The sequence below is a fragment of the Dipodomys spectabilis genome, unplaced genomic scaffold (genome assembly GCF_019054845.1).
Source record: "Dipodomys spectabilis isolate Male_0828 unplaced genomic scaffold, ASM1905484v1 ptg000096l, whole genome shotgun sequence".
Lineage (NCBI taxonomy): Eukaryota > Metazoa > Chordata > Mammalia > Rodentia > Heteromyidae > Dipodomys > Dipodomys spectabilis.
The window spans coordinates 10,577,931-10,602,792 of NW_024870773.1; the positions used below are offsets into that span (position 1 = coordinate 10,577,931).

General features: G+C 40.4%; 1 protein-coding gene across 1 annotated transcript in view; it reads left to right on the forward strand.

Annotated features, from left to right (window-relative positions):
* Positions 1–24,862, forward strand: part of Pip4k2a (phosphatidylinositol-5-phosphate 4-kinase type 2 alpha) — a 156,091-nt gene that overhangs the window by 75,528 nt on the left and 55,701 nt on the right. Inside the window, exons 2-3 of the mRNA XM_042686003.1 lie at positions 19,789–19,886; positions 21,298–21,394. Coding sequence (XP_042541937.1) covers positions 19,789–19,886; positions 21,298–21,394 — 195 coding nt within the window. The remainder of the gene's footprint in view (positions 1–19,788; positions 19,887–21,297; positions 21,395–24,862) is intronic.

Consider the following 24,862-nt stretch of genomic DNA (forward strand, 5'->3'; position numbering starts at 1 on the left):
ATACACATGTATTTATATGCATATATATATTTATATATATAAAATGACTGTAGTCATTGCAGTCATAAGTCATTTATTAATGGAGTGTCTTAATATCGAAGAAGCTTCTTAAATATGTTTTGAAGAGCTACGAGGTATAGCATTTGAAGTAATATTGATTACATCCCCACATGTAATAACCATGGCAAGACTCAATTTTGGCTTCCTTTGCCCTAGGGTTAGAGGAGAGAATGCAAACCACATAATGAAACCTCCTTGGCTCATCAGGGCCACGGTAAGTCCAAGTTAAAATTAGAAATTGGGTAGAGGAAAAAGCGTGGCACCAGTGATGGTGCCTGTTTGTGGGCATTTATAGTAATCAGATGCAGCCTGCTGACCAAACAGAGCATCATTCAAATAGTCCAGCCAACTGAGGGGGTCAGACCTTTGTGAAGAATATCTAAGATTTCTTCCCTTCTTCCACTGTCTACTGAAGGTTAAATATAGGTTGTTTAGTCCTTTTGAATGAAATCTTTTAGAAAAAACTCCTCTCCTCCTTAGAATTGAACATGTTATCATAAGTCACTACTGGCCCTGTTGTCTTTGGCTGTTTCTAAATAGAATTGACACTCCCTAGAGTATTCAAAAAGAATAAAACTAGGGAGATTGATATAACTAAGCAACAGGTTTAAAAAATGACATTTCCTAAAGTTTTTCTGTCTCTTCAGTGAAAGTGGTTAACCAAACACCTGAAATTCTACTGTGAGGATGTTATTATTTGTGTTTTGAATTACTTCCAAGTGTTATTTTTATGCTATTTACAAGTCATCATTTGTTGTTGGAATATGATGTAGAATTTTGTTTTGTTGGAAACAAAAATTATATCAGCTGTTTCCTAATTAACTGTGTTGGTAGATAACATTCCTTGAAATAAGACATCCAATACTAGCACCTGGCACCATTAGAGATATTACTATAGTCTCCTTAGAATAATCAAAGGTCTAGGATGCTCTTGATGTATCTGTGTTTTTTAAGAATGTTCAAGTTTGTAAGCATTTAGCCACATGCATTTAATATATTGAATATTAAAGAGAGCATGTCAAAAATAGCCGCTGTCTCTTTCATTGTTAAGAATTCAGTAGTGCTGGGTGCCAATAGCTCATGCCTGTAATCCTAGCTACTCAGGAGGCTGAGATCTGAGGACCACAGTTCAAAGACAGCTCAGGCAGGAAAGTCCATGAGATTCTTATCTCCAATAAGAGATAAGATAAAACCAAAGTGGTGCGTGCCATGGCTCAAGTGGTAGAGTGCTAGCCTTGAGCTTAAGAGCTGAGGGACAGCACCCAGGCCCAGAGTTCAAGCCCCATGACCAACAACAACAACAACAAAAAGAATTCAGTAGTGTCTATTTGGAAGTGGTGAATTTAAAGGTGCATGTGTCTTACAGTGGAGTGCATTCTTAAGCAGTAGTAACCCAAGTTTGAAAAATATCTGTTCTATCAGATTGGCTGTCAGCAGGCTGTACGGGAATTCAACAGGAAGTTGCTTGATATTCTTCTGTTGGTTGGTGTGGAGAATTCCTGTAGTGTACCATATTTTGTGGTTTTTGTTTTTCTATTTTTATAATATTTTATATAACTCATGAAACAGTACTTGTATAAAAAATTCATAGAATTGTTAGCATACACTTTCCAAAAGAAAAATGTTAACATTCAGTTTTCTAAGGATGAACCAAATAAACAATGAAATGCAAACATTATGTGAATGGTAGGTAAAACTATTCTCATTATTTTGTCTCATCACAGTATTAGCTCTGATACCCACTTTGTGGGGGGGGGGAGGGGGGGGCTGTACTTAGGAGGATGTCAGCAAAACATTAGGGCTGGCCCTATAGGAGGCAGGGGTTTCCAAACCGCAACAGCTGTCCCAGGGGCTTCCTGCCCCCGCACCACACCTTGTCTGTCTCCACACACTGTTGGGATCAGAGCTTGATGGCTCCAACCAGGAGCCTCGGACCCTCCTCTCAACAGGACAGGAAGTGGAACTTTGAGGGGATGAGCGTGGGAACTGAGGCCATCTCCATAGGACCCAAGTGGCCATGCTGTGGAGTGGTCAGGTCAGTGGCCAATCAAACTATACCACTAAGTAGAGCCCATTGATTGATGATTGCTGCTGACCACCCTCCCCTGACCCAAACTTAAAAGGTTTGGGGCTCGCACTGAAGAGGAAGAGGCACACTAATGTTAATGGCTCTTAAATGTGACTTATTCCCTAAACTATAGCCATTTTTCTGGGCCTGTGGCTGATGACAAAGGATGATAATATTATAAAGATGATTTAAATAATGAATTCTTTTTTTAAAAAAAATTACTGTGCAAATGTACAAAATTCCTTAGCAATTACTCTGCTAGTAGAATTCATATTGGTGACTATTTCACTTTTAAGTTTTTGCATTTAGTGAGACCAAATTTTGTTTCCTTGGTAAATAGAATTTAATCATTGGCATGGTTGCTTTTATTTTGATTTTCTTTCTTCCCCTCTACTTCCATTAGAGTTTAAACTCGGGGCCTCATGCTTATGAGGCTAGCCCTATACCACTTGAGCCATGCCTTTAATCCTCTTTTTTGCTGGTTAATTGGGGATAGAGTCCCAAAGACTTTTCTGTCCAGGGCAGCTTTAAAGCATGATCTTCCAGATCTCAGCCTCCTGACTAAGTATCATTACAGACATGAGCCACCAGGGCTAGGAAGCTTTTGGTTTTCTGAGAGAATCAGTATGAAGATCAACATTGGTATTTTCTAGTTGTAATAATAAAATCACTTTTATAGCTTATAAGTTGAGGAACTAGTTAACATTTTGTTTCACAACTTCTTTGTGGTTTGTCCCTAGGAGGGGCAGGAGTATACAAAGATAAATAGATCTAATCTCCATCTTTAAGGTGCTTATAATCTTGTAGAGAAGATATCCATAGACTTAACTTTTCTCTTATTATGAAGAATGTTTGTCTTACCCTGTTATTACAATGAATACTGCTTCTAGTCTTACATTCTCCTTATATAATCTTTACCTGGGACCCATTAAAGCCCTGAAATAATAGCAGTCACCGAATCATAGGAATTCTTACTTTAAATTCACACAGGCAAAGCTTTTGCATAGTGAGATGGCAAGAATGAAAAGCGTAAGTTAGCTTGGTGCAGTGGCTCAAAACTATCATCCTTGTTCTCATAGGCAGAGGTAGGAAAATTGTAGGTGTGGTTTGATGCCAGTTTGGGCAGAAATGTTTCAGAGACTCCTCAATCCAAGGATGGACACAGTAGGAGGATGGCTGCCCAAGCCAGCCTAGGCATAAAGTGTGACCCTACCTCAGAACTGACCAATACATAAGGTGATTGAAGGCATGGGCCAAGTAGTAGAGCACCTACTTATCAAATGCAAAGCCCTAAATTAATTCCTCAGTACCACCAGTGGGGGAAGAAAACAACAGCAATGTAAAGAGAGTTTGTTCCCTGACTGCACCTTGGGAGTTCTTGGACATATGATGACTCCGATGTTAGAGTTAGAAGTTATTTGAATGAATAGTTTGTCCAGTATCCCAGCAAGTGGCTGGGATACAAAGCCACAGCAAGTGGCTTTCCTGATGACTCTTTTTTTTTTTTTTTTTTTGGTCCATTATGGGGCTTGAACTAGATGCTGCATTCTGGGTGAGCAGGGAAAGGCATTACTATGACTCTGGGATACCTAGAATGGATGGAAAAGAGACAGATGATCATGAGAAAACCTAATGACTTTTTAGTAAGAAATATAGCCGGGTGCTGGTGGCTCACGCCTGTAATCCTAGCTACTCAGGCGGCTGAGATCTGAGGATCGCAGTTCAAAGCCAGCCCGGGCAGGAGAGACTGTGAGACTCTTATCTCCAATAAACCACCAGAAAACCGGAAGTGGTGCTGTGAATCAAGTGGTAGAGCACTCGCCTTGAGCTGAAGAGCTGAGGGACAGTGCCCAGGCCCAGAGTTCAAGCCCCACGACCGACAAAAAAAAAAAAAAAAGAAATATAGTACGCCAACATAGTAAGAAGACATATGACTAGTTAAAATCTGTATCATTTATCTCCTAATTCACTTAGGGCAATAATGGGCTGTTTAAGGAATGATCTCAGTCTGACCTTATATCTTGTTGAAAATGATTCTGGAAAGGTAAAAAATGATGGTTGAGCTCTGGTTATAAAAGAAAACACTGGCTATTTTGTAAGAGTTATGAGTACAATTTCTTGTTCAAACTTACAGAAGTTTCCAAGTTTGCAATCTAGGGGACATGATTGGATTCATTCTGGATGAATTCATGTTATAACATATGGTGAATGAAGAATTAGTGTCCTTCAATCTAATTAAGAGTTAGGATTCTCTGTCACGGAATTCTCTGGTTTGTTTTGCTCATCTATTTTTATAGTTGATAGAATGCATAGAATGGTGTGAGAGGAGGTGGAGAGAGAAGTATTTATGCAAAACTTACACCATGGCAAGTGCTCTTTTTCCCAGAATAATAAATAAAAACAGCATTTGTGTGTTTTTGACAGTTTGTGAATAGGAGAATTTGTGGATAGGAAATATATGTTAATTGCCATGACATGTTTTTGAAAATTAATGAATCGTGAAACTCTTGACAGGGTTTTTTGCTTGTTATTTTTGTCATTTGTAAGGCACTTAAAGTACCTTTACTTGTGGGTATTCATCTATCTAAGAAAGAATTTTGAAAAGCTAATGATTATGTTTTTGAATCACACACCTGTACTTTGCATCAAAACATAAAATAAAGTTGGATACCAGTAGCCTGTGCCTGTAATCCTAGCTATTCAGGAGGCTGAGATCTGAGGAGTGTAGTCTGAAGCCAACAGGAGCCAAAAAGTCTGCTATTCTGATCTTTAATTAACTATCAAAAAAAAAAGTGTAGCAAAATAGCTCAGGGACAGATCTCAAGCCCTGAGTTCAAGCCCCAAGAACAGTACAAAAAAAAAAAAAAAGCAAACAAATAAAACCCATAAAATAAATTTGTATCTTTATGAAAATGCGATTTTCTTCAGTTACATTATTATGTAAGTGTAGGTGTGCTAAAAACCTCAACTACAAAAACATTTTATAACTGCTTGTTGAAAGGGTGGCTTATCCTCAACTTTCAGGAACATTTTCAGTGAGAAAAGAAAATTATGTAAGAAATGTAATCTGGTATGCCTTAAAAACACTATCCTCTTGTTCCGAATACAATAGCTTCAGAATATTGTTTGCTAAACAATTACTCCTTTTTTTGGAGCAAAACATGTGTTGTTTCTTGGCTTACTTACATCTTCCCTCCCTTTTTAATGCTTCTACAGATGCTTGAAATAGTCCTTTAGGCTAAAGAACTGACTTCACCAGGGAGACATGACAAATTCAGCACATCAGCCAGAAAACTGTGACCTCTGAAATTTTTGAAGGAGCATGTTTTAGAAATTAAAGGGCCCAACATATGATTGGATCTGGAGGAAGGGGTGGGGGTGGAGGTGGGGATGGGTGGGGAGGGGGAGTGCTGTTGATCTTGTACTTCATTTTTTGTTTGGTCCTGGGGATTGAATCCCAGATCTCATACCTGCTAAGCCAATGCTCTCCTACTGAGCTGTGTTCCAGCCTTGTGATATCAATGTTATCCCAAACTTTCAAAATCTTTGCAAGCTCTTTGAAAGCACTGCCCAAGATACCCACCAAACTCAGCTGGAGCCCTGCTCCCTGGTAAAATGCCATAGCAATGACCAAGTCACCGAGGTGATTGTGATCTTACTTCTGCTGGTGTTGTACCCACTTCAGGACACACGGGCTACGGACTTGAGAGTCTATAGAGTTCCCTGTGGATGTGAGGTTGATATAGCCTGGGGCTATATCAAAACAAAGTCAAACCCTCCCTTTCTTCTTTTGTGTGTGCTGGTACTGTGAACTTGGGGTCTTGAGCTGGCTCTAATGCTTGCCCATGGCTAACATTCTACCACTTGAGCCATAGCTTCACATCTTGCTTTTTGACAGGAGATTTTTCTACTCTGCCTGGTTTCAAACTTTGATCCTCCAGATCTCAGCCTTCTGAGTAGCTCAATTACAGATGTGATACATCTGTGCCTGGCATTAACTGCTTTTTCTTCTCATGACCTGAGAAAGGTCATTTTCCCCCTTCTGAAGAGTTTCTCATTTTTTTAATGTGTTCCTTGTTATGAGGGGAAAATCCAGGCCTATGGGAAAGTTGTTATGCCATGTCTAAAATGGTGACATTGCCAGACACTAGTGGCTCATACCTATAATCCAAGATCTGAGGATTGCAGTTCAAGGCCAGCCATGGCAGGAAAGTCTATAATTCTTATCTCTAAGTAACCACCAAAAAGCTGGACGTGTAAGTGTGCCTCCAATCCTATAAAATACTATATATTGAAATGAACTCCAGGAAATGGAAACAAGAGGTGGTTTTCTTTGTTGTTGTTTTTGTTGTCTTTTGTTGTTTTTTTCTCATTTATCTGTCTTTTGGAGGGTAAGGAAATGGAGTGACAAAGGGTAAATAAAATGCAGCAGTGATTCTCACTAGACACTATGTTGAAAATGAACTATACAACTTGTGGGTGGGGACAGGAGGGAAAGAATGGGGAAGAATGAGGGAAGAGGTGACATTGTCCACAAAGAAATGTACTTATTACCTGACTTACCTAACTGTAACCCCTCTGTATAATAACCCCTCTTTATAATAACAAAAAATTTTAAATATCTGGTTGGGATATTTTTGCATTTTTTTATGTAGTGTTTAAAATTGCTTTACAAGTGAACAAAAACCTGCCCATATATCTAATCAATTAGAATATTCTATTAAGTTCTTCAGAGGTCACATAAATGGTATTGGAATTGTTTTGGGCAACAAGATCACAAACCTCTGGGGGCTTTTTTTAAAACTCTTTTTTCAAATATTTGGTTTCTCTTGGAAGCAATTCATTTTTTTTCTGTGGTGGGAGGAGTCTCACCTTTACTCTGAAAGGAAGCTCAAGGTATGTTTATAGTTTTTGCTGCTAGGTAGCTGCTGTTGAGAGATATCTCTGACCCCTGGCAAGGTTCACCCATTTCTAAAGAAAATGTGTATAACTGATCTCTTACATTGGACAACTTTCAAAAGGGCATGTTCCCTGCTTTCCTCTCAACTACATATAGTCATTCTTAAAATGTAGCAAATAATTTATCAAAGCCAGCCTAGAGAAGTGTTAGAATTGTTTACTTTGATATAGCTATAAAACAAACCTCTCAAGCTGTGAGATTTATCCTATTTTTGAGTCCAGAAATATTAACCGTGTTTTCTGTGCTTCTGTCAGTATTCGCTGACAAAGATATTCATTTGAATTGGATACCATGTAAGTTTTCACAAATCTTTAGTCATTTTTGCCTCGGTAGAAATAAGAAGCATTTTTTCCAGCAATGTATAGTTGTTGATTTTTGTTACTAAGGGAACCATGTCAGGATTTTTTTCTTTTGAGTCACACTTCCACATCTGGCTTTTTGGTGGTTAATTGTGGAGATAAGGGTTTCACAGACTTTCCTGCCCAGGGCTGGCTTGGAACCATGATCCTCAGATCTCAGTCTCCTGAGTGCCTAGGATTGCATATGAGAGACACCCATGCCCAGATTAACTTCTCTACATTAATCATGAAATTAATGAAAGTTTATGAACCACTGAATCTGGTGGTTTACTAATACTCTTTATACCTTAGTAATACTTTAGTAATACTTAGTGTTTGTTTTCAAGCTCTGAGAGCTGTTTCTAAATGACTACAGTGTTTTAATAGCCACATGCCTTTCTCTGCTAAAACCACAAGGCATTGTATACTCAGGCAAAGTTTATCATGAACAAAAGTGGATGGATACCCATATTTTAAATAAAGTTTTCCTTATTGTTTCATTATTTGTAAGCGAGTAAAATCAGCAGCCCTTTCTCCTCATGTAACTGGTGGAGAGACCTCACTCAGCGCTCTGCTCTGCTCCACTGGGCGTTAGCTCTGGGCAGGCCTTTATTAACTGCTGCTTGTGTTTTTAATATATACTTCAGTCTGCGGGTTTTTTGCAGGCATCCTTTTTAAGCATTTGCTTGTTTTGTGAAGGTTAATTTAGCTTAGTTAAAACCAAATGGTATGATCTGTGCATCCACTTAACCGAGCACACAGAGTCGTTTGCAGTCCATTGAACGGCTCATAGGACATGGGCCCATTCCACCGAGGTGTGAATTCTTGCCATCCTCCCCCCTCACCTCCCACCCCCTAGGTGACACCTTGCACAGCTCATGATCAACTGTTGCACACAGGGAGCCATGAGGCACATGTCAACCTTGTGATCAGTAACAAAAGTTATTCTTATTAGAACAACAGAAAGAGACAGGGAAATCCTACTATCTTTTCCCAGGAAGCATGCAACCCTATTTGAAAACCTTTTCCTTAGAGTTACATTATATCTCTACATAGGATGTTACAAAGATACTTTGACTTTCTGGTCATTCATTATTGTGAGAATAATTTGGCCGGACACTGGTAACTCATACCTATAATTGCAGCTATGTAAGAAACTGAGATCTGACTAAGGTTCAAAGCCAGCCTGAGCAGGAAAAGTCTGCAAACTCTTATTCCCAATTAACCAGAAAAGAAATGGAGCTATGGCTGAAAGGGTAAAGTACCAGCTTTGAGTTCAAACCCCAGTACCTGAACAGACACACACAGACACAGAGAGAGAGAGAGAGAGAGAGAGAGAGAGAGAGAGAGAAAGAAAAATAACTTATGATAAAGAATTAAGATAGTACAGAAGTAGCCAGTTACAGAAGAGCTTCACTTCCATCCCAGATCCCCAAATCTCCTTTTTCACTTACGCTGTTCTCCTTAGTAAGATTCATAGACAAATGCAAGAATTTTGAATGACTGTTATTTAATATATAAGATTTGCAAATATGTGTATATATGTTTTGTATTATATGATATATGCATACATGTACATTGTATATATTATTATATATGATATGTATAGACACATAATAGAGCATGTACGTATAAGGCCCTGGGTTCTATCCTCAGAACCCAAGAAAAGAGAGCAAATTAAAAACATCTACATTTTGCTTTGTTTCATTTTACAGTAACTTGGAGAATTTTTCATATTAAGTCACAAAGATGCACATCCTGTTTTGCTCTGGTATTTTCCTCTGTAGTTCTTGGGGATATACCTATTCTGCTAATATTTATGGATTTTTCAATTGTCAGCATTATCTATGGCTTTCTGCATGACAGACAATACTAGAGCTCTCCGGAACCTCTTTTTTTCTCCTCTCATCCTTCTTTTTGGTTTAAAGAATATAGATCTTTGAATTAAGATGATGGTGGTTACCTTATTATGATAGTATTTGGTGAAATCATAAATGTTGTGATTGAACCTCTCACCATGTTAGATCTCACAGAAAATATTACAGATGTCTGAGATTTTTTAGGCGTCTGATAGCTTGCTGCTTATCTGTTCAGACTTCAGACTGAGACACTAGAAGCTGGCAAGGTCTGAGTACCTAGAAGAGGGTACATGTTGGCTGGTTGGTGTCTGGGGAACAGACAACTTTTGTGTTGTTGCCTATGGGTGGAGTTTTCCCTGGGGCTTTTTCTCCAGACCTGAGTCCCCCTGGATCCCTGAGGCAGTAGCTGGCACCACAGGTGTGACTGCTACACAGCAGAGCAGAAGATGGAGGCTCAAAACCAGTACACTTCTGGGCTCTGCAGTGTTCAGCCCAGCCTGCTCTGTGCCTGCCCGATGGAGCCCGAAGCTTCTAGGGACTGAGTCTCAAGGAATCAACCTCCCCATCCCCCCCACCCCTTCCTGTTTCCTGGGAAGGGATAAGGTGGTTTAGCAACAGGCAATGCACCTGCTGTCCCCAACCTGGACTCAACCTCTATGACCACCCAAGGGGCTGCTGGAGGCTAGGATAGAAGTTATTTCTGTTGTTATTTTCTACCCTCATCATAGTTTGGGGAAGAATTTTTGGTGTGTTTTTCTACTTCGTCCCACCCCACACTTCCTCCATAGTCATTTAAGAGAGTTTCTGGAAGAGAAAGAGATAAAAAGACACAGGCAATTCATCACCTAAAGCAGGAATCTTGGAAACTACAAAACCCACAAAATGCTAGCCTTCTTCATATTGTTCTCTTGGATCAGGGATTGGGCAGTCTGACTGGCCCACCTTCTGCCTTTCCATGAACACACAGAAAGGAAAACAGAAGCCCAGATCTAACAAAAGAGAAAAATTCCATGATTTCCTTCTGGAATCTTTATATAGCTATGAAGTTGGGTGAAGTAACAAACAAACAAAAAAACTGGGTGTGCCTATATTCGCCTCCATCATCTGACAGGCTTTATTAGTGATGTGTGAGGGATTTGGTTTTCTAAAAGCCATCTTTCATGGCTTACTTTTATAGCAGACACTTTTCCAGCAGACATTGCTGTAGTGTCATATGCCAAACCACCCCATTTCTGCACAGCCACTGGACCCCAGTACCAGGGAGGTAGGAGAGAGAGGGTCTGACCATAACAGCTGTCCATACGCCATTGTCCAGTGACTGATCAATGAGTTTATCATTATAGGATATATATTCAGGATATGGGAAAATCTTTTGGCATTATAAAGTAAAATATGTCCCTTTGCAACGCGTGTGTGTGTGTGTGTGTGTGTGTGTGTGTGTGTGTGTGTGTACGTACATGCATGCTTGTGCTGGAGCTCAAACTCATAGCCTATAAGTTCTGTCCTCTAGCTTTTTCATTCAAGGGTAGTACTCTATCACTTGAGCCACAGCTCTACTTCAGCCCGTGGAAATAGGAGTCTCCACGTCTGGTTACTTGGATGTAAGATTCTCACAGACTTTCCTGTTCAAGTGGCTTAGAACCTCAATCTTCAGCTCTTGGCCTCCTGATTAGTTAGCCTCCTGACTTGAAACTTTCAAGATCCGGTTTCTTCATGTGACTGTATCATTACTAGAATTCAGTGAATGGAATTCCTGTTCACTTGACATCCACTACTTGTTTTAGTGTTGTCTTTAGTCACAAGTGGCAGAAACCAAACTTTCAGACCTTAAGAGGTTGTTTGACTTCTCTATCTGGGAAAGAAGATGGAGATAAGCCGGCCTGGAGATCCACTAGGCACAAGAATTTAAGTGACATCTCCATGTAGCTCTTGCCTCTATCTTTTCTGGATATGTCCATCAGAAGCCCTTCTAAAATCAGATTTGCTCTTCAAGTCTTCATGGTTATGATCATCCCTCTCATGTCTTTGTATTTATTTCAAAGAAGTACCAGAGGCATGCATGTCTTAATTAGAATGTGTGAGCTGTGGCTTTTCTCTTACCTTTGGCCCAACATAGCCAAACCCATATCAAGGAGCCTTTTAAAGAGGTCATTTGTGTCTTCAAGGAATTAGGCGAATTCTGAGATGTCATGTCGTGACTCATTTATGCTTGTGGGACTGCCTCGCCAAGCCAGGCACCAGAATCTGGGCTGGCTGCAACCCTGAAATGAGCCAAGTCAGACTGGAGTCTAGAAAGTGATGGGAACTGTGCCCACCTGTGCATCTCTGAAGCCAATCTGAGGCAGAGGAGTGGTGCCCCACCAATGCCAGATCAGCACCTTCTTGAGTTTAAATGAAGCTAGAAATCCAAATTTGTCGCAAATTTTCTCAAGCCTGAAAGGACTGGTAATTAATCATGTTTTAAATCACTGTCCTGGACAAAAAGCACCTTATTTGAGATCTCTTCCCAAACTCATTTCTAAAAGTATCAAGTGAGATCCAGAAAGCCAGCCAGAGTCCTGGAGAAGTGACAGGGCCAACTCTTAGTCATAGATCTCCAAGGATATCAAGGATTGGGCCACATTGTAAGCACTTCTTTTCACTGGCCAAGTCTTTCTTGGATTTGGGGGACGTGTGTGTGGCTTGGGCTCCAGGCCTCACAATGTTACTTGGCTTTTTTTTTTAAGTGAATTTTATTTATGCATGCTAGGCAAACACTCTACCCCTAAACTACATTCCTAACCTCTTGTTTGGCTTTTTTCCCTCAAGGTTAGCACTCTACCACGTGAGTCATATCTCTACTTCTGACTTTTTACTGACTAATGGGAAATAAGAGTCTCAAGGACTTGTCTGCCCAGGCTGCCCAGATTTCAGCCTCCTGAGGAGCTCTAATCTGATTTCAAGCATGAGCCACCATCATCTAACTGATTTTGTTCTTAAAGCCAATCTTACCGCAGTGAGTTTTGAGTCTTGCTTGGGTAGTTTCATGTCAGATTCTGTGATTTAAGGGAGGTAAAATTTTAACATGACTCCATTTGAGGCTTGAATTCAGGGACTGGGAGCTGTTACTTAGGTTTTATGCTCAAGGCTGGGGACTTTAACACTTGAGCCACAGCTCCACCTCTAGCTTTTTGGTGGTCAATTAGAGATAAGAGTCTCCTAGATTTTCCTAACTGGGCTGGCTCTGAACTACAATCTTCAGATTTTAGCCACCTGAGTAGCCGGATTACAGGTATGAGCCACAGGCACCTGGCATGACTGTTCTCTTCTATGAAATTTGTACTAGGCCTGTCTGTCAGCCACACCCACGTCTGTTCATCACAAGTTTCTGATGTAACCTGCAGACATCTCTTTTCCTGGTAGGAGAGTTTGTGTCTATGTTGTAAATTAAAGTTAGATTCTAAACCAGAGTTTAAATATCTCTGATGACATTTTAATTTTAGTCAAGTATCCATTAATCAGAAGATTGACTTAATGGCTCTTGTTCAGCAGAAAAAAATCCCCCTTAAGTATTAATTTAGCTTTTTGAGTAGTGGGGGGGAGGCCTTTGTGTCGTTCATATTTCTACTCAGCTTTGCCATCAGAATTGTTTCAAATTCACCTTGTCAAAATAAAGTGTTTATATCTTAGCTATTGGAAGGTAGCTCACGTTTCAGAAGAAGATTTTAATTAAAATATACTCAGATCTTTTATTCTGTGTTATCTGCCAAAGCTACTAACTGTTCCAAAATAGTTTTAGAAACTGAATATTAATGGAACAGCTGTGGAAACTTGACCTCTTGCCCTAAGAGAAATAAAAATACATTTCACAAACATTTTCAACTGCCTGTTTTTCCTACCTCTGTAATTGACTCTAATTTGCTCTGCCTGTCCCTCTGAAACCTCAGAACTTTCAAATTGCCCTTCAATTTGCAGTAAGTTATAATAAGCCACACTACCCAAGTGCAGGCACAGGTCTGAGTCATATATGGACCTTTTTTTTTTTTTTAAAGCATCCTTTTAGTATTCAACCTATATTCATTACAAGATTATACAAGTTATTTCCAAATGATGTTTAAATTAGTAGAGGGATTTTTTCCCTTATATGGAATTAGACATTCCAAATGAGAGCTTATGGCTCATGCCTGTAATCCTAACTACTCCAGAGCCTGAGATCTAAGAATTGAGATTTCTAGCTGGAGCAAAAAAAGTCCACGAGACTCTCATCTCCAATTAACTAGCAAAAAGTTAGAAATGGAACTGTGGCTTAAGTAGTAGAGTGCCAATGCTGAACAAAACAAAACCTAAGGGACAGTGCCTAGGACCTGAGTTCAAACCCTAGTACCCATGCACATGTGTGCGAGCACCCCCCCCCCTACAGAGTACAAATAAGGCACCAAACAGTAAAAATCAGTTGAAAAAAAATTGCCACTTTGGTACTACCCCTAAAACTTATTAAGAATGCTAATAGAAAAAGCTAAGACTTAAGCTAGGTGCTGGTGGCTCATGCCTATAATTCTAGCTACTCAGGAGGCTGAGATCTAAGGGTTGTGGTTCAAATCCAGCCCAGGCAGAGAAGTCTATGAGACTCTTATCTCCAATAAACTATTCAGCAAAAGGTGGAAGTGGCACTCTGGCTCAAAGTGGTTGAGTGCTAACCTTGAGCACAAAGAGGTTCAGGGACAGTGCCCCAAGTTTAAGCCCCATGACTGGCAAAAAAAAACAATTTTGGATTTTTTCCTTTCCTTTTCCTTCTCTCCTTCCCCTTCTCTTTCCTATCCTATTTTATCCAACATAGTCATGAACTCCTGGGATCAAACAAGGGAAAGCCTGCTTTATGATGCTCTATGATACTAAGGCTTGTCATAATTATTGCCCCTACATATCCAACACATAATAATGGTGGTGTCTCTATTTTACCAAATGGCCACAGAATTTTTTTTAAATCTGAATTAAGGAGTAAGTCATAGGGAATTCTATGTTAGCTAGGAAGCCTGACTACTCTGCAGCTATTTCTTAGGATAACTCAAAAAGTTCTCATGGTTCTTGGCTCCTCTGCTTTCCTTACCCACCCCTGCCAACCCCATAGGAGGCTCTGGGGAAGAGTGCAGTGGAGGTATGCAATTTTGATGGTGTTTGTAAGTCATGCTGAAGTCATTTTGTATAATTTAACTTAGAAGAGTGTGAGTGAAAGTTCCCATCACATATACCTGATTTTCCTGGGGGTGGGGGTGGAGCAGGGGCGGGAGCTGCTCAGAACAAGTCAGAAGTCTGCTGTGATTCATTCTCAGACTCAGTGACGATTCTTGTCTGTAACCTTCTAATACTCCTAATTCTCATTTTCTGCTCATTCACTTCTGAAAGTCAGTGAATGCCAGGGCAGAAAATGCTTCAAGTAAATGATGTGGATGGAAGAATCCTTGTATACTCTTAGCATCTGAAGAGCTACAGAGGAGTTTGTTTGTTTGTTTGTTTATAGTTGAGGCCAGTGGAGAGTATCTGCAATATTTTCAAATATTGATACGGAGAAATTTTGGAAGGAGGAAAAGAATTTTAACAGAAATGGTGAATTTGTTTTGTGCATGTGTGTTTTGTTTTTTGTTTTTGATTTTGTTTTTGTTTTTACATGAAGATGCCAGAAGCAATGGAAAAAAATCTGGCAAAGTATATGGTATCTGGTATGGCACATTTATTATTTGATTTCCCTAAGAAATTCATTAATATTTAAACCACATAATAATGTTAAGTTCTTCATTGCATTTTTCTCTTTCCCACTGTGTCCTTGCTCATCTTGAATCCTTGGTGTTTCTTCTGTTCTGATGATCAGTTATTTTTACTATTGAGTTGTATTTCAAAATTTGCTGTCATTTGTCAGCAGCAGGAATGTAGTTTGGGAGATAAAGTAAGCCCACTTTGGTATTTTGGCATGTTTGTGTATGTGTAACTTTTTGGTGGTTCTAAGGTTTAAACTCAGGCTAGATAGGTACTCTACTGCCAAACTATACCCCTCTAACTTTTTGCTTTGTTCCTTTCCCTGTAAGGTTTCTTATATTTACCAAGATTGGCCTGGAGCATCTTCCTTTCATGCATACCTCTCATGCATATGACAGAACTACCCAGCTTGTTTATTGAGACAGGCTTTTGCTAAACGTTTGCCTGCCTGGCCTCAAAGCTCTGTCTCTTGATCAGACTCCTCATCTCTGTTTCATGCATGTGCTATCCCATGCATGCAGCTTCAAAGTGTGTTTTAGATGGGAGGATGGTCTTAGAAGATCATCCTTCCTCCTTTGTTTCCACCTCCCTTCTTGTCTCAATCTCAGGTAGACTCACTGCCCAGAAACAGCCCTGCCCTGCCCTCTGATAGTCTATACCCAGCGGTGTAACCTCCAGCTGCCCACACCAGACTCTCCCTGCTCATATTTTCTCATAATTTGTGGGGAACTGTCTTTACTATAATTGGATTAAGTATGTCAGTGTCTCCTATATGTGAGGAGGGTTTTTTTTTTTTTGGTATGAGGATTTTAAAAATATTTTTGGGTGGGAGCTTTTTTATGCATTCTTGATTGAATGAAAATCAATTGCTAATTATGTATTAATCTAAGAACTTGCCATGTAGAGTCAATGCAGCTGAATTAACTGTCCTTAACAATGCCTCCGTTTTTATGAACATATTCTTTTCCTTGACCTGAAAAGCCTTGTAAGTTAAATTTTCGAATTTATTTTGAGACAGGGTCTCAATATTTAACTCGGGCTAGCTTTGATCCCACAATCCTGCTTCAGTCTTACATCTAGAGGAGTGATAATTCACTTTAATCAACAGATCTAACCCCCAATAAAAACAAATCTATGTTTTACAGTGTTGGACATAACTTGTATATAAGATAAATTTGAGTGTCTTGTGGTCTGTGTAGTATTTTTAAAGGAAGTGCTCTCAAAAACTTGCTCTCCTTTATGTTAATCATAACTTGAATAAAGGAAGGATCTCTAATAAATAATTTGTTTTGGAACTCGATGTTGGATTTTTAAGGTTAATCTTTTTGATTGATACAGATCTAAATAGCATTGAGGAATATTTATTTCCCCTTTATGGAAGTGACAAAACATGCTAAGGAATGTTAACTAGTCATGACACAGGCCTTCCTAGGTTTGAATTGTACCATTGAAATGACAGCTCATGTAACTGTAGGCCACAGTGCATATCCCATTAAGCATGTGTTTATGCTAGTCAGTCACTACCTACAAAAAGAAATCCTTTAGGAATTTTTAGCAAAATGAGGACATAAATTTCAGATCGTTTTATGAACTTGCTGAGAACCGTAACCCTCTGGGAAAGCAGGCATTTGAAGGAATCTGAGGCTCAGCCTGTCAGACTCCCTGAATTTTTTAATCTGAGATAATGCTAATGAGCTGCCTTGACTAAGGAAAAAAGCTTAGGCTGGATTCCAGGTACCATTGAGTTGCTCGTATCTTACCTACTCTTGATTTCCTTATCTTAAAAATAAGGGGAATGGTAGTATCTAATCCCATTGGCTATCAGGAAAGACATTTTTTCCAGAATAGGGTTGTGGTTTTTTTGTTGGTGTTCTTTTGTTTTGTTTTCTTGTCTGTATGTGTGTGTATAAGCTCTAGTACTGGTGCTTGAACTCTAGACCTTGTTTCTATTGATGTTGACCACAAGGGCTTCTTTATTGTCAGCAGTATGGTCAGCAGCTAGGCCAAAAGGTAGTTGTGATCCAAGGAGATCTAGTTTGTGGTTCCTCTGCATGGAAGTATTTCTAATACACGTACAAAAGTATGATCATAAATATGCCTGTCAGCACAAACAGGATTAAAATGTTTTAGTTTGACAACCATTAACTGCTTTACAAGTGTAAAGTCATATTGCCCTTTCCTTGTAAAAGTTCATTAAATATTTGCAACCTGAAAGAACTATAAATGTGCCCTGAATAATATAACTAGTGATTTCCATTTATTTTGCTAACCTAATAAAAGTTTAATAAACTGTGAAACCATTCTTATCTTCATAAATTAAAAACAATTTGGATTTTATAATATATACTTATTCCAAAGGCATAGAGGTATATTATTCATTCCTTCATAGTATCAATGGTTAATGCAAATCTTTTTGTGTCCTTTCATGAATATTATATAACTTACATAAATATATACGTGCATCCAATTTAAGTATCTACAAGACAATCAGAAAGTAAACGCTTTTGTCTAAAAAACAAAACAAAACAAAAACCCAGGAGCCTGTATCTCATGCCTGTTATTCCTTACCATTCAGAAGGCTGCAATCTGAGGATCACTGTTTAAAGCCAGCCTGGATAGAAAACTCTTTGAGACTCTTATCTCCAATTCACCACTAAAAAAATCCAGAAGTAAAGCTGGGGCTCAAGTCAGAGAGCACTAGTCTTGAGCAAAAAAGCTCAGGGACAGCACCCAGGCCCCAAGTTCAAGCCCTAGGAGACACACACACACACATACACACACACACACGCACACACACACACACACACACACACACACACACACACACACACAGGCCCCAAGTTCAAGCCCTAGGAGAGACACACACACACACACACACACACACACACACACACACACACACACACACACACACACACACACACACACACACACACCAAAAACAGCTCAAGTCATAGAGCACTAGTCTTGAGCAAAAAAGCTCAGGGACAGCACCCAGGCCCCAAGTTCAAGCCCTAGGAGTCACACACACACACACACACACACACACACACACACACGTGCACACACACACACACACACACACACACACACACACACACCAAAAACAACAACAACAGAAAAAAAAAACCTGGCAGAACTCTTGACTAATATATGCCTGAGGTCTATCCTTGGCACCACAAAACAAACAAACACTGGTAATAATAAATCAGTTTGGGGGTGGGCCATCTGGAATGATAGGTCTGGGTAGAATGCCAAGCCAATAAACAAAGTTTATTGGATTGTTTTTAGTACTAATTTTCCCTTTCCAAGGAATGATCCTGGAACTCCTTTGCTCCTTTATCTTCATATCACACTTCGACAGCAAAATACTTAACTTCTGAAGAATCCCAGCTCTTGTGAGTTCTATAGGTTTGCTGTTCCCCATAACTATCACTAAACTACAAGTGGATTATTTTTCTCTGGAAAGACCAATCCCATTTCTCTCCTTGTGTTCCCTTTAAATCTCTCTCCTCTACTTCCAGCTTTGACCCAAGAAAATGTTAAAATTGGCATTTGTCTTCAGACTTGCTTAAGAATCACCCTAGCATGATTTAATCACTGTGGATTTGAATCAGCAGGGAAGGAAAGTGTCCTGGAGATTTCCTTTGCTTACTGTGAACATAGCAATGTGTTGAAAACTGGGCTCTTTCGAGGAACTCGTTTTTGTTTGGGAAATTATTTTTTGCTGGTCTTGTTCTTGTTTTTTGGAATCGAGTGTATTTCAGAATGTCTTTCATTCTGCTGGAGGTATAAACCTTTGAAGTGATTTTCATTGCTAGCAACAAGCAAGCAATATAGCTTGGGACCCAAAATGCAAAAACAACTAACCCAGACAGGTTTTCAAACTCATATGTCAGAAGCCTACCTGCTGCTCACCAGCATGTAAATGGAACTGGACTCCACCTTTTGTCCTTTGGAATACCATCTTTGCCTTTTTTGTATTGGGAAATTTTTTTCTGTTTTGTTTTGAGACAGGGTCCTACTGTGCAGCTCAGGCTGGCCTTGAACTCTATATATCTTCCTGCCTTCACCTCCCAAGTGTTGGGGTATACCACACCTAGCTCAGGTTTTGTTCATAACCCATTCTCTTTCCCTCAGGAAAGATTCCTCTGTTGGCAAATTCATGCCCCACTCTAGTATTTATTTTTAAACTTGATTCTGCCAGCCTGGACCTGGATCTCCTATTTATACTTGCTCCATAGCTAGGATGGCACAAGTACCACATGCCCAGCTTTTATTGGTTGAGATGGGGTTCTCACAATTTTTTTGCCCTGGCTGGCCTCAAACCTTGATCTTCCCAAGCAGCCAGAATTAAAGGTGTGAACCCTTGCACCTGACTCAATTTTCTTTATAGACAGATATTGTCTGGAGATGTAATCATCTAAGATGCCAGGTTGAAGGTCTGGAGGGGAAGTGTAAAGGTAAGAAGCAGGAGGAACTGGGACAAGTGGCCCTGAGGACTGGCCTCCTCCGATGTTCTACCCTTGCCACTGCCATCCAGAGGCCATCAAACAGAAGGGGCGAGGAGAGAGCTAGGAAACCATGGTAAAGTCTGATGAGGGAGTGAGGAAAACAGAGAGGGCTTACAATAGATATTGGGAAGGAGTGAAGAGAATCAGCAGGCAAGGAAGTTTCTGTGTCCACCAGGTTTTTTTTGGCAAGCACACATTCAAGTCAAGTCCTTCCTACCAAATGGTAATAACTGGTGCTATTTATTTTCTATCTTCCTAGATCAATGAACTGAGCCATGTTCAAATCCCTGTCATGTTGATGCCAGATGACTTCAAAGCCTATTCAAAGATAAAGGTGGACAATCACCTTTTTAACAAGTAAGTACAAGTCCAACTTTTCAGAGGACTGTGGTGGCTGTTGAAAGTACTGTTGTGAATTTCTGTAATCACATAATTTTTCAATGGGTGGGAGTAAAGTTTTGCTGATGAAGTTAATCCTGTGATAAACATAACCATCTGTCATATTCAGAGAAGTAACAGCAGGCCCTCTGGGATAATATCCTTTTGCCATATGGCATATTGTTCTCTATGAATATCTTATACATTAGCAGAGGCGTTCTCAGAACAATTCAAACTCTTGAAACTGTACATTGCATGAATTTTTGAGCAGTTATATACCTCTGCTCTCTTATACCGAGCTTTGAAATGACTTTAGGAACCGAAATGACTATGTTGTAGAACAATAAAGAATTAAGGTACATTTTTCTAAAACATAATTGGATGCCACATTGGACATGAAGACTATTCCTTGAATGTCATTTTAGATGTCATGATGAGGCACCTGTTAGATATGAGATTAGTCCATTGAGAGAGCTGGAACTCACAGTCAGGCTGTGTTAGAAACTAACACACAGGCACACAAATTACTGTAATTCAGGTATGAATCATGATGACAGAGGGGTCTAGAATGTGCATAATTTATATATGTGGTTCTGTGGGAACACAAAGGAGGGGCCAGTTCTGTGTGAGTGGGATGATGAGCCTCTAAGATGTCCTTGCCATGTAAAGATCAAGGATGAAGCTTGTTCTCTTTCTCTCTGTTTCTGCCCCTTTGTGTCTAGGCATGTGTCTCTATGTCCCTGTCTCGGTCTCTCTCCCTCTCTCTCCGCCTCTGTCTCTCTTACTGTGCCTCCCAGCTCTCTCACGGTCTCTCTCTGCCAGAGAGTGACCACATGGCCTCATCGTACATGCCAAACAAGGGCTCTACCTCTGAACTACACCCCCACTGTGTAGAGGCTGACTCTTCACAGGCCTTTTCTCAGTGCGAATTTAGAATGCGGCATTTGTATAAAACCAGTCACTGGGGACATGAGGGTACCACCCTGTTTTCTCAGCTCCGCTGCACAATGACAGAAGAACACAGGCCCACTGCTGGGCTTGCTCTGCTGTCCTTTCCCTCATCATCAGCCCTTCTCCAGCTTCTTCACTTTTCCTTCCTGTTTTCCTGCATCTGACCCCTTCCCCTCCCATCTCCTCACTGGGGAAATGACTACATGTGTGGCCAGTATTAAAGGGCTGCCCAGTTCTAGTGTGCCTGTAACAAGGGAGACTATATTATATTATTGATCTGTCCCCTTCTGCCTTCTGGATGTTACTGGGTTGTCATTGAAGCCTGCATTGACCAATGAATACCAGGCCCTTCCTGCTCCAGCTAGGGCTCAATGGGGGCAGAGCAGAGTCTGCTGAGCTCTTGCTCTGCCTGAGCTTTATTCCAATGTGACTGTTGCAGAGAAAACATGCCCAGCCACTTCAAGTTTAAGGAATATTGCCCGATGGTTTTCCGGAATCTTCGGGAACGATTTGGAATTGATGATCAAGATTTCCAGGTGAGTTACTTTTGTATCTTGCCTCAAAGAGGAAATTGGTTTCATTGTACTTTTGTTCTCTTTAAAATATGTTTTTGGGTCATCATTGCAAGTCCATTTCACGTAGGAAGTTTTCCAAGGTTTTGTGAAATCAAGAGTTCCCTTAAGGCCAGGCACCAGTGACTCACACCTGTAATCCTAGTTACTCGGAAGGTTGAGATCTGAGATCAAGGTTGAAAGCCAGCCAGGACAGACAAATCCCATGAAAGTCTTATCTCCAATTAATCACCAAAAAGCTGGAAGAGGAGCTGTGGCTCCAGTGTGGAGACTGAAGTAGGACTTTGGTGTACTAGTCGGTAGTGAAGAAACTGGGCCCCTCTGGAAGGAGACAAGCTTTGAAGGTTTCTTGAATGCTCTCATTTCTGGTGGTACGCGTGTCACTGGTATGTATATGTGTGTGTTTGGAGTCACCTTTCTACTGTTGCAAAGGCTCTTTTGGAATCTCAGAAAACATTATCTTGCTGATTTACTGCTTTTCAAGTTGGCAAGCTGGTTGCTTGCCCCAGCATTTTTGTCAAAGGCCACATTTTGTGTACCACAATGCTAGATTGTAGAGTGACCATGGCCTTGTTGTCACCAAGAGCTCACCAGTACTAGGCACAATCCTGGGGACACTGTCCTCTATAAACAGAGCACTCTTTTCCTCATACTTGCCTAGTGTCCATTTTTACCATAAAATACATTTTAACTTTTAAAATATCTGCCAATCCACGAGCATTTTCCTAAGAAAGAGTCTGACCATGGTAATCTGAGTTTCTATATTTTTTAAAAGCAGAAATCATGGTAGTGATTGACTTATTTTAAACTTTTTCAAATCCAGCAAATACTTTGTCTCATTGGCCCTAAATCTACAATCCTAATTCATCTTGCCTTCAGTACCATAGTGCCACCCTGGTTAACTTTACAAATTGGCACAGCTTATGTTTTCTTATTAAAAATAATAATAATCAGCCTCCCCCCCCCCAAGGCAAAACACACTTGGTTAGTACGCTTTCCTAAAGGTCAGTATTTGTACTCACTCCCATGTTAGAAGTTTCCAAGAATTTCTCACATGAGCTATTGCTAGGCCTTGGTATCCAGGCAATGTCATCCTAGCTGTGGACCAGGGTCGTGGGTTCTGAACCGAGCGTCCTGAGCACTCAGGGAAGGCTGATCGCTAGTGAGTGATCCAGGTAGGATATGGGCACTCCATTCTTCATCTGCCAACATTCACTGCGGGACTTAGTTAAGAAAGAACTTAGATCATAATGATGGGCTTGACATTCACTACTGGAAAAGTAACTTTTAAAGAATAATTGGAATAGTAAAAAGGATTTGTATGAAGTTAAAGGGATAAGACCTTTAAGACCTGCACTCGATTTGAGCAAGGGGTATGAAAAACAAGCGGGTACTTGAAAAGAAAATGCTAGCAGATTACTTTCACATCTTAAGGAAATCTTCTCCTGCCTAGTTCTGGGACAAAGCACAAGTATGATCCTCCTCCGTAGTCATCGGTTTTGTTTTGTTTTGTTTGTGTTTTTTTTTATTTTAATAAAATAACTATTGGCATTTCATAGAGCTGGTGTGTGTGTGTGTGTGTGTGTGTGTGTGTGTGTGTGTGTTTGGGTGCACATGTGCACACACATACACTGGTACTGGGGCTTAAACTCAGGACCTTGAGCTCTCATTTGGCTTGTTTGCTTAAATTTGGCTTGCTGGCTCCCTACCACTTGAGCCACACCTGCACTTCTGGCTTCTTACTGGCTACATGGAAATAAGAGTCTCAGGAGCTTTTCTTCCAGTGTTGGTTTCAAACAGAGATCTTTAGATTTCAGCCTCCTGAGTAGCAAGGATTACAGGCATGAGTCACCAATGTCTGGCAGAAACTGACTTTATGGCTCTACTATTCTATCTTCTAAGGCTCCCTAATTTTTTCTCATCAGTTTAAAGAGTTCATTGATGATCCTATCACATTCTGAACTCTGCCCCAAAGCAGAGAAAAGTGGTTTTTATACTTTCCTAAAATGACCGATTTGGTTGCTGAAAGACTTAAACACCATGTTCCCCCTAAAAACAAAACCATCTAAGTTGATATCGAAGTGCAAATTGCTAAGCACAATTCTGAGGGTAGACGAGGTGGGGGAGGGGGTGTGTGTGATTCATGAGTAATTGGCAAGTCTGTTGGACTCTGAGCATGAGACAGTAGTGCCCTAGAGTGTCGGCGTGAGTATAATTAATCATCTGAACACCGCTCCTTTTCTCATTCTGCCTGTGTTTTTGGCATTTTAAATTGCTGCTTTCTCTTTGGCAACTGTATTTCTATTTAAAAGAAAAAAAGAAAAAGTGGGTGTTCAGAGTCACTTCAGTAAACCTGAGACATGCTTTGCTTCCCTCCCAGCCCTCCATTCCTTTCCCAGGGTCTATGCTTGCTTTTAAAAACAAGCAAACGAACAACTTTTCAACAGCCTGAGAAGGATGGCTCAGTAAGGAGATGTTTGCCTAGCATGTATGAGAGAAGACCCCTGGGTTCCATCCATAGCAAGAAAATAACAACAACAACAACAACAACAATAATAATTTCTCAGCAGGGGCAGGATCCTAGAGTTTCAACTGAAAACAAGGTCTTACATGTGACGCCCTCTTCAAAGGCCCGTCCCCAGTGACCTTCTTCCTTTGACCAGTCTCCACTTTAGTGTCCACCCACCTCACAGTAATGTGATCAGATTTATTACTCAACTCAGTGGATTCAACCGATCTGTTTAGATCAAAGTCCTCATGGTCCACTCGCCTCTCAATAGCGCCACCATCTGGGGACACTTCCTATTCAAACCACAACACCATTTAACCTAAATCTATAAACCTGAGTGTATGTATGTGTGTGTGTCTACCTACTAATTCCAGATTTAGAAGACTTAGAACTTCCTCCAATATGTTATGAGTGTTTTGTTTTTTGTTTGCTTTTTGTCGGTCATGAGGCTTGAACTCTGGGCCTGAGTGCTGTCCCTGAGATCTTTAGCTCAAGGCAAGCACTCTATCTACCACTTGAGCCACAGCGCCACGTCGGCCACTTCTGCTTTTCTGGTAGTTAATTGGAGATAAAAGGCTCATGAACTTTCCTGCCTGGCCTGGCTTTGAACCACAATCCTCAGATCTCAGCCTCCTGAGTAGCTAGGATTACAGGTGTGAGCCGGCGCCTTGCTTTTGTTTTTCAATTACGTGATTGGCTTGTAATCATCTCAGACTGGAGCACGCTCTTCTGATTAGTTTTGACCCTTAACTCCCATGGCCTCTCTCTTCTTGGATGCCCTTAAAAAGAATGTTGCCTTAGCAACCTTCAGCACTGCTTCTTCTGAACTTCTGTTTGTATGAGTGCCACCTAAAGTCTTGGTCCTTTCAGTCATGAATTCACTCAAGATTATCAACTCAGTGTGTCTTTATTTGCCCACATAT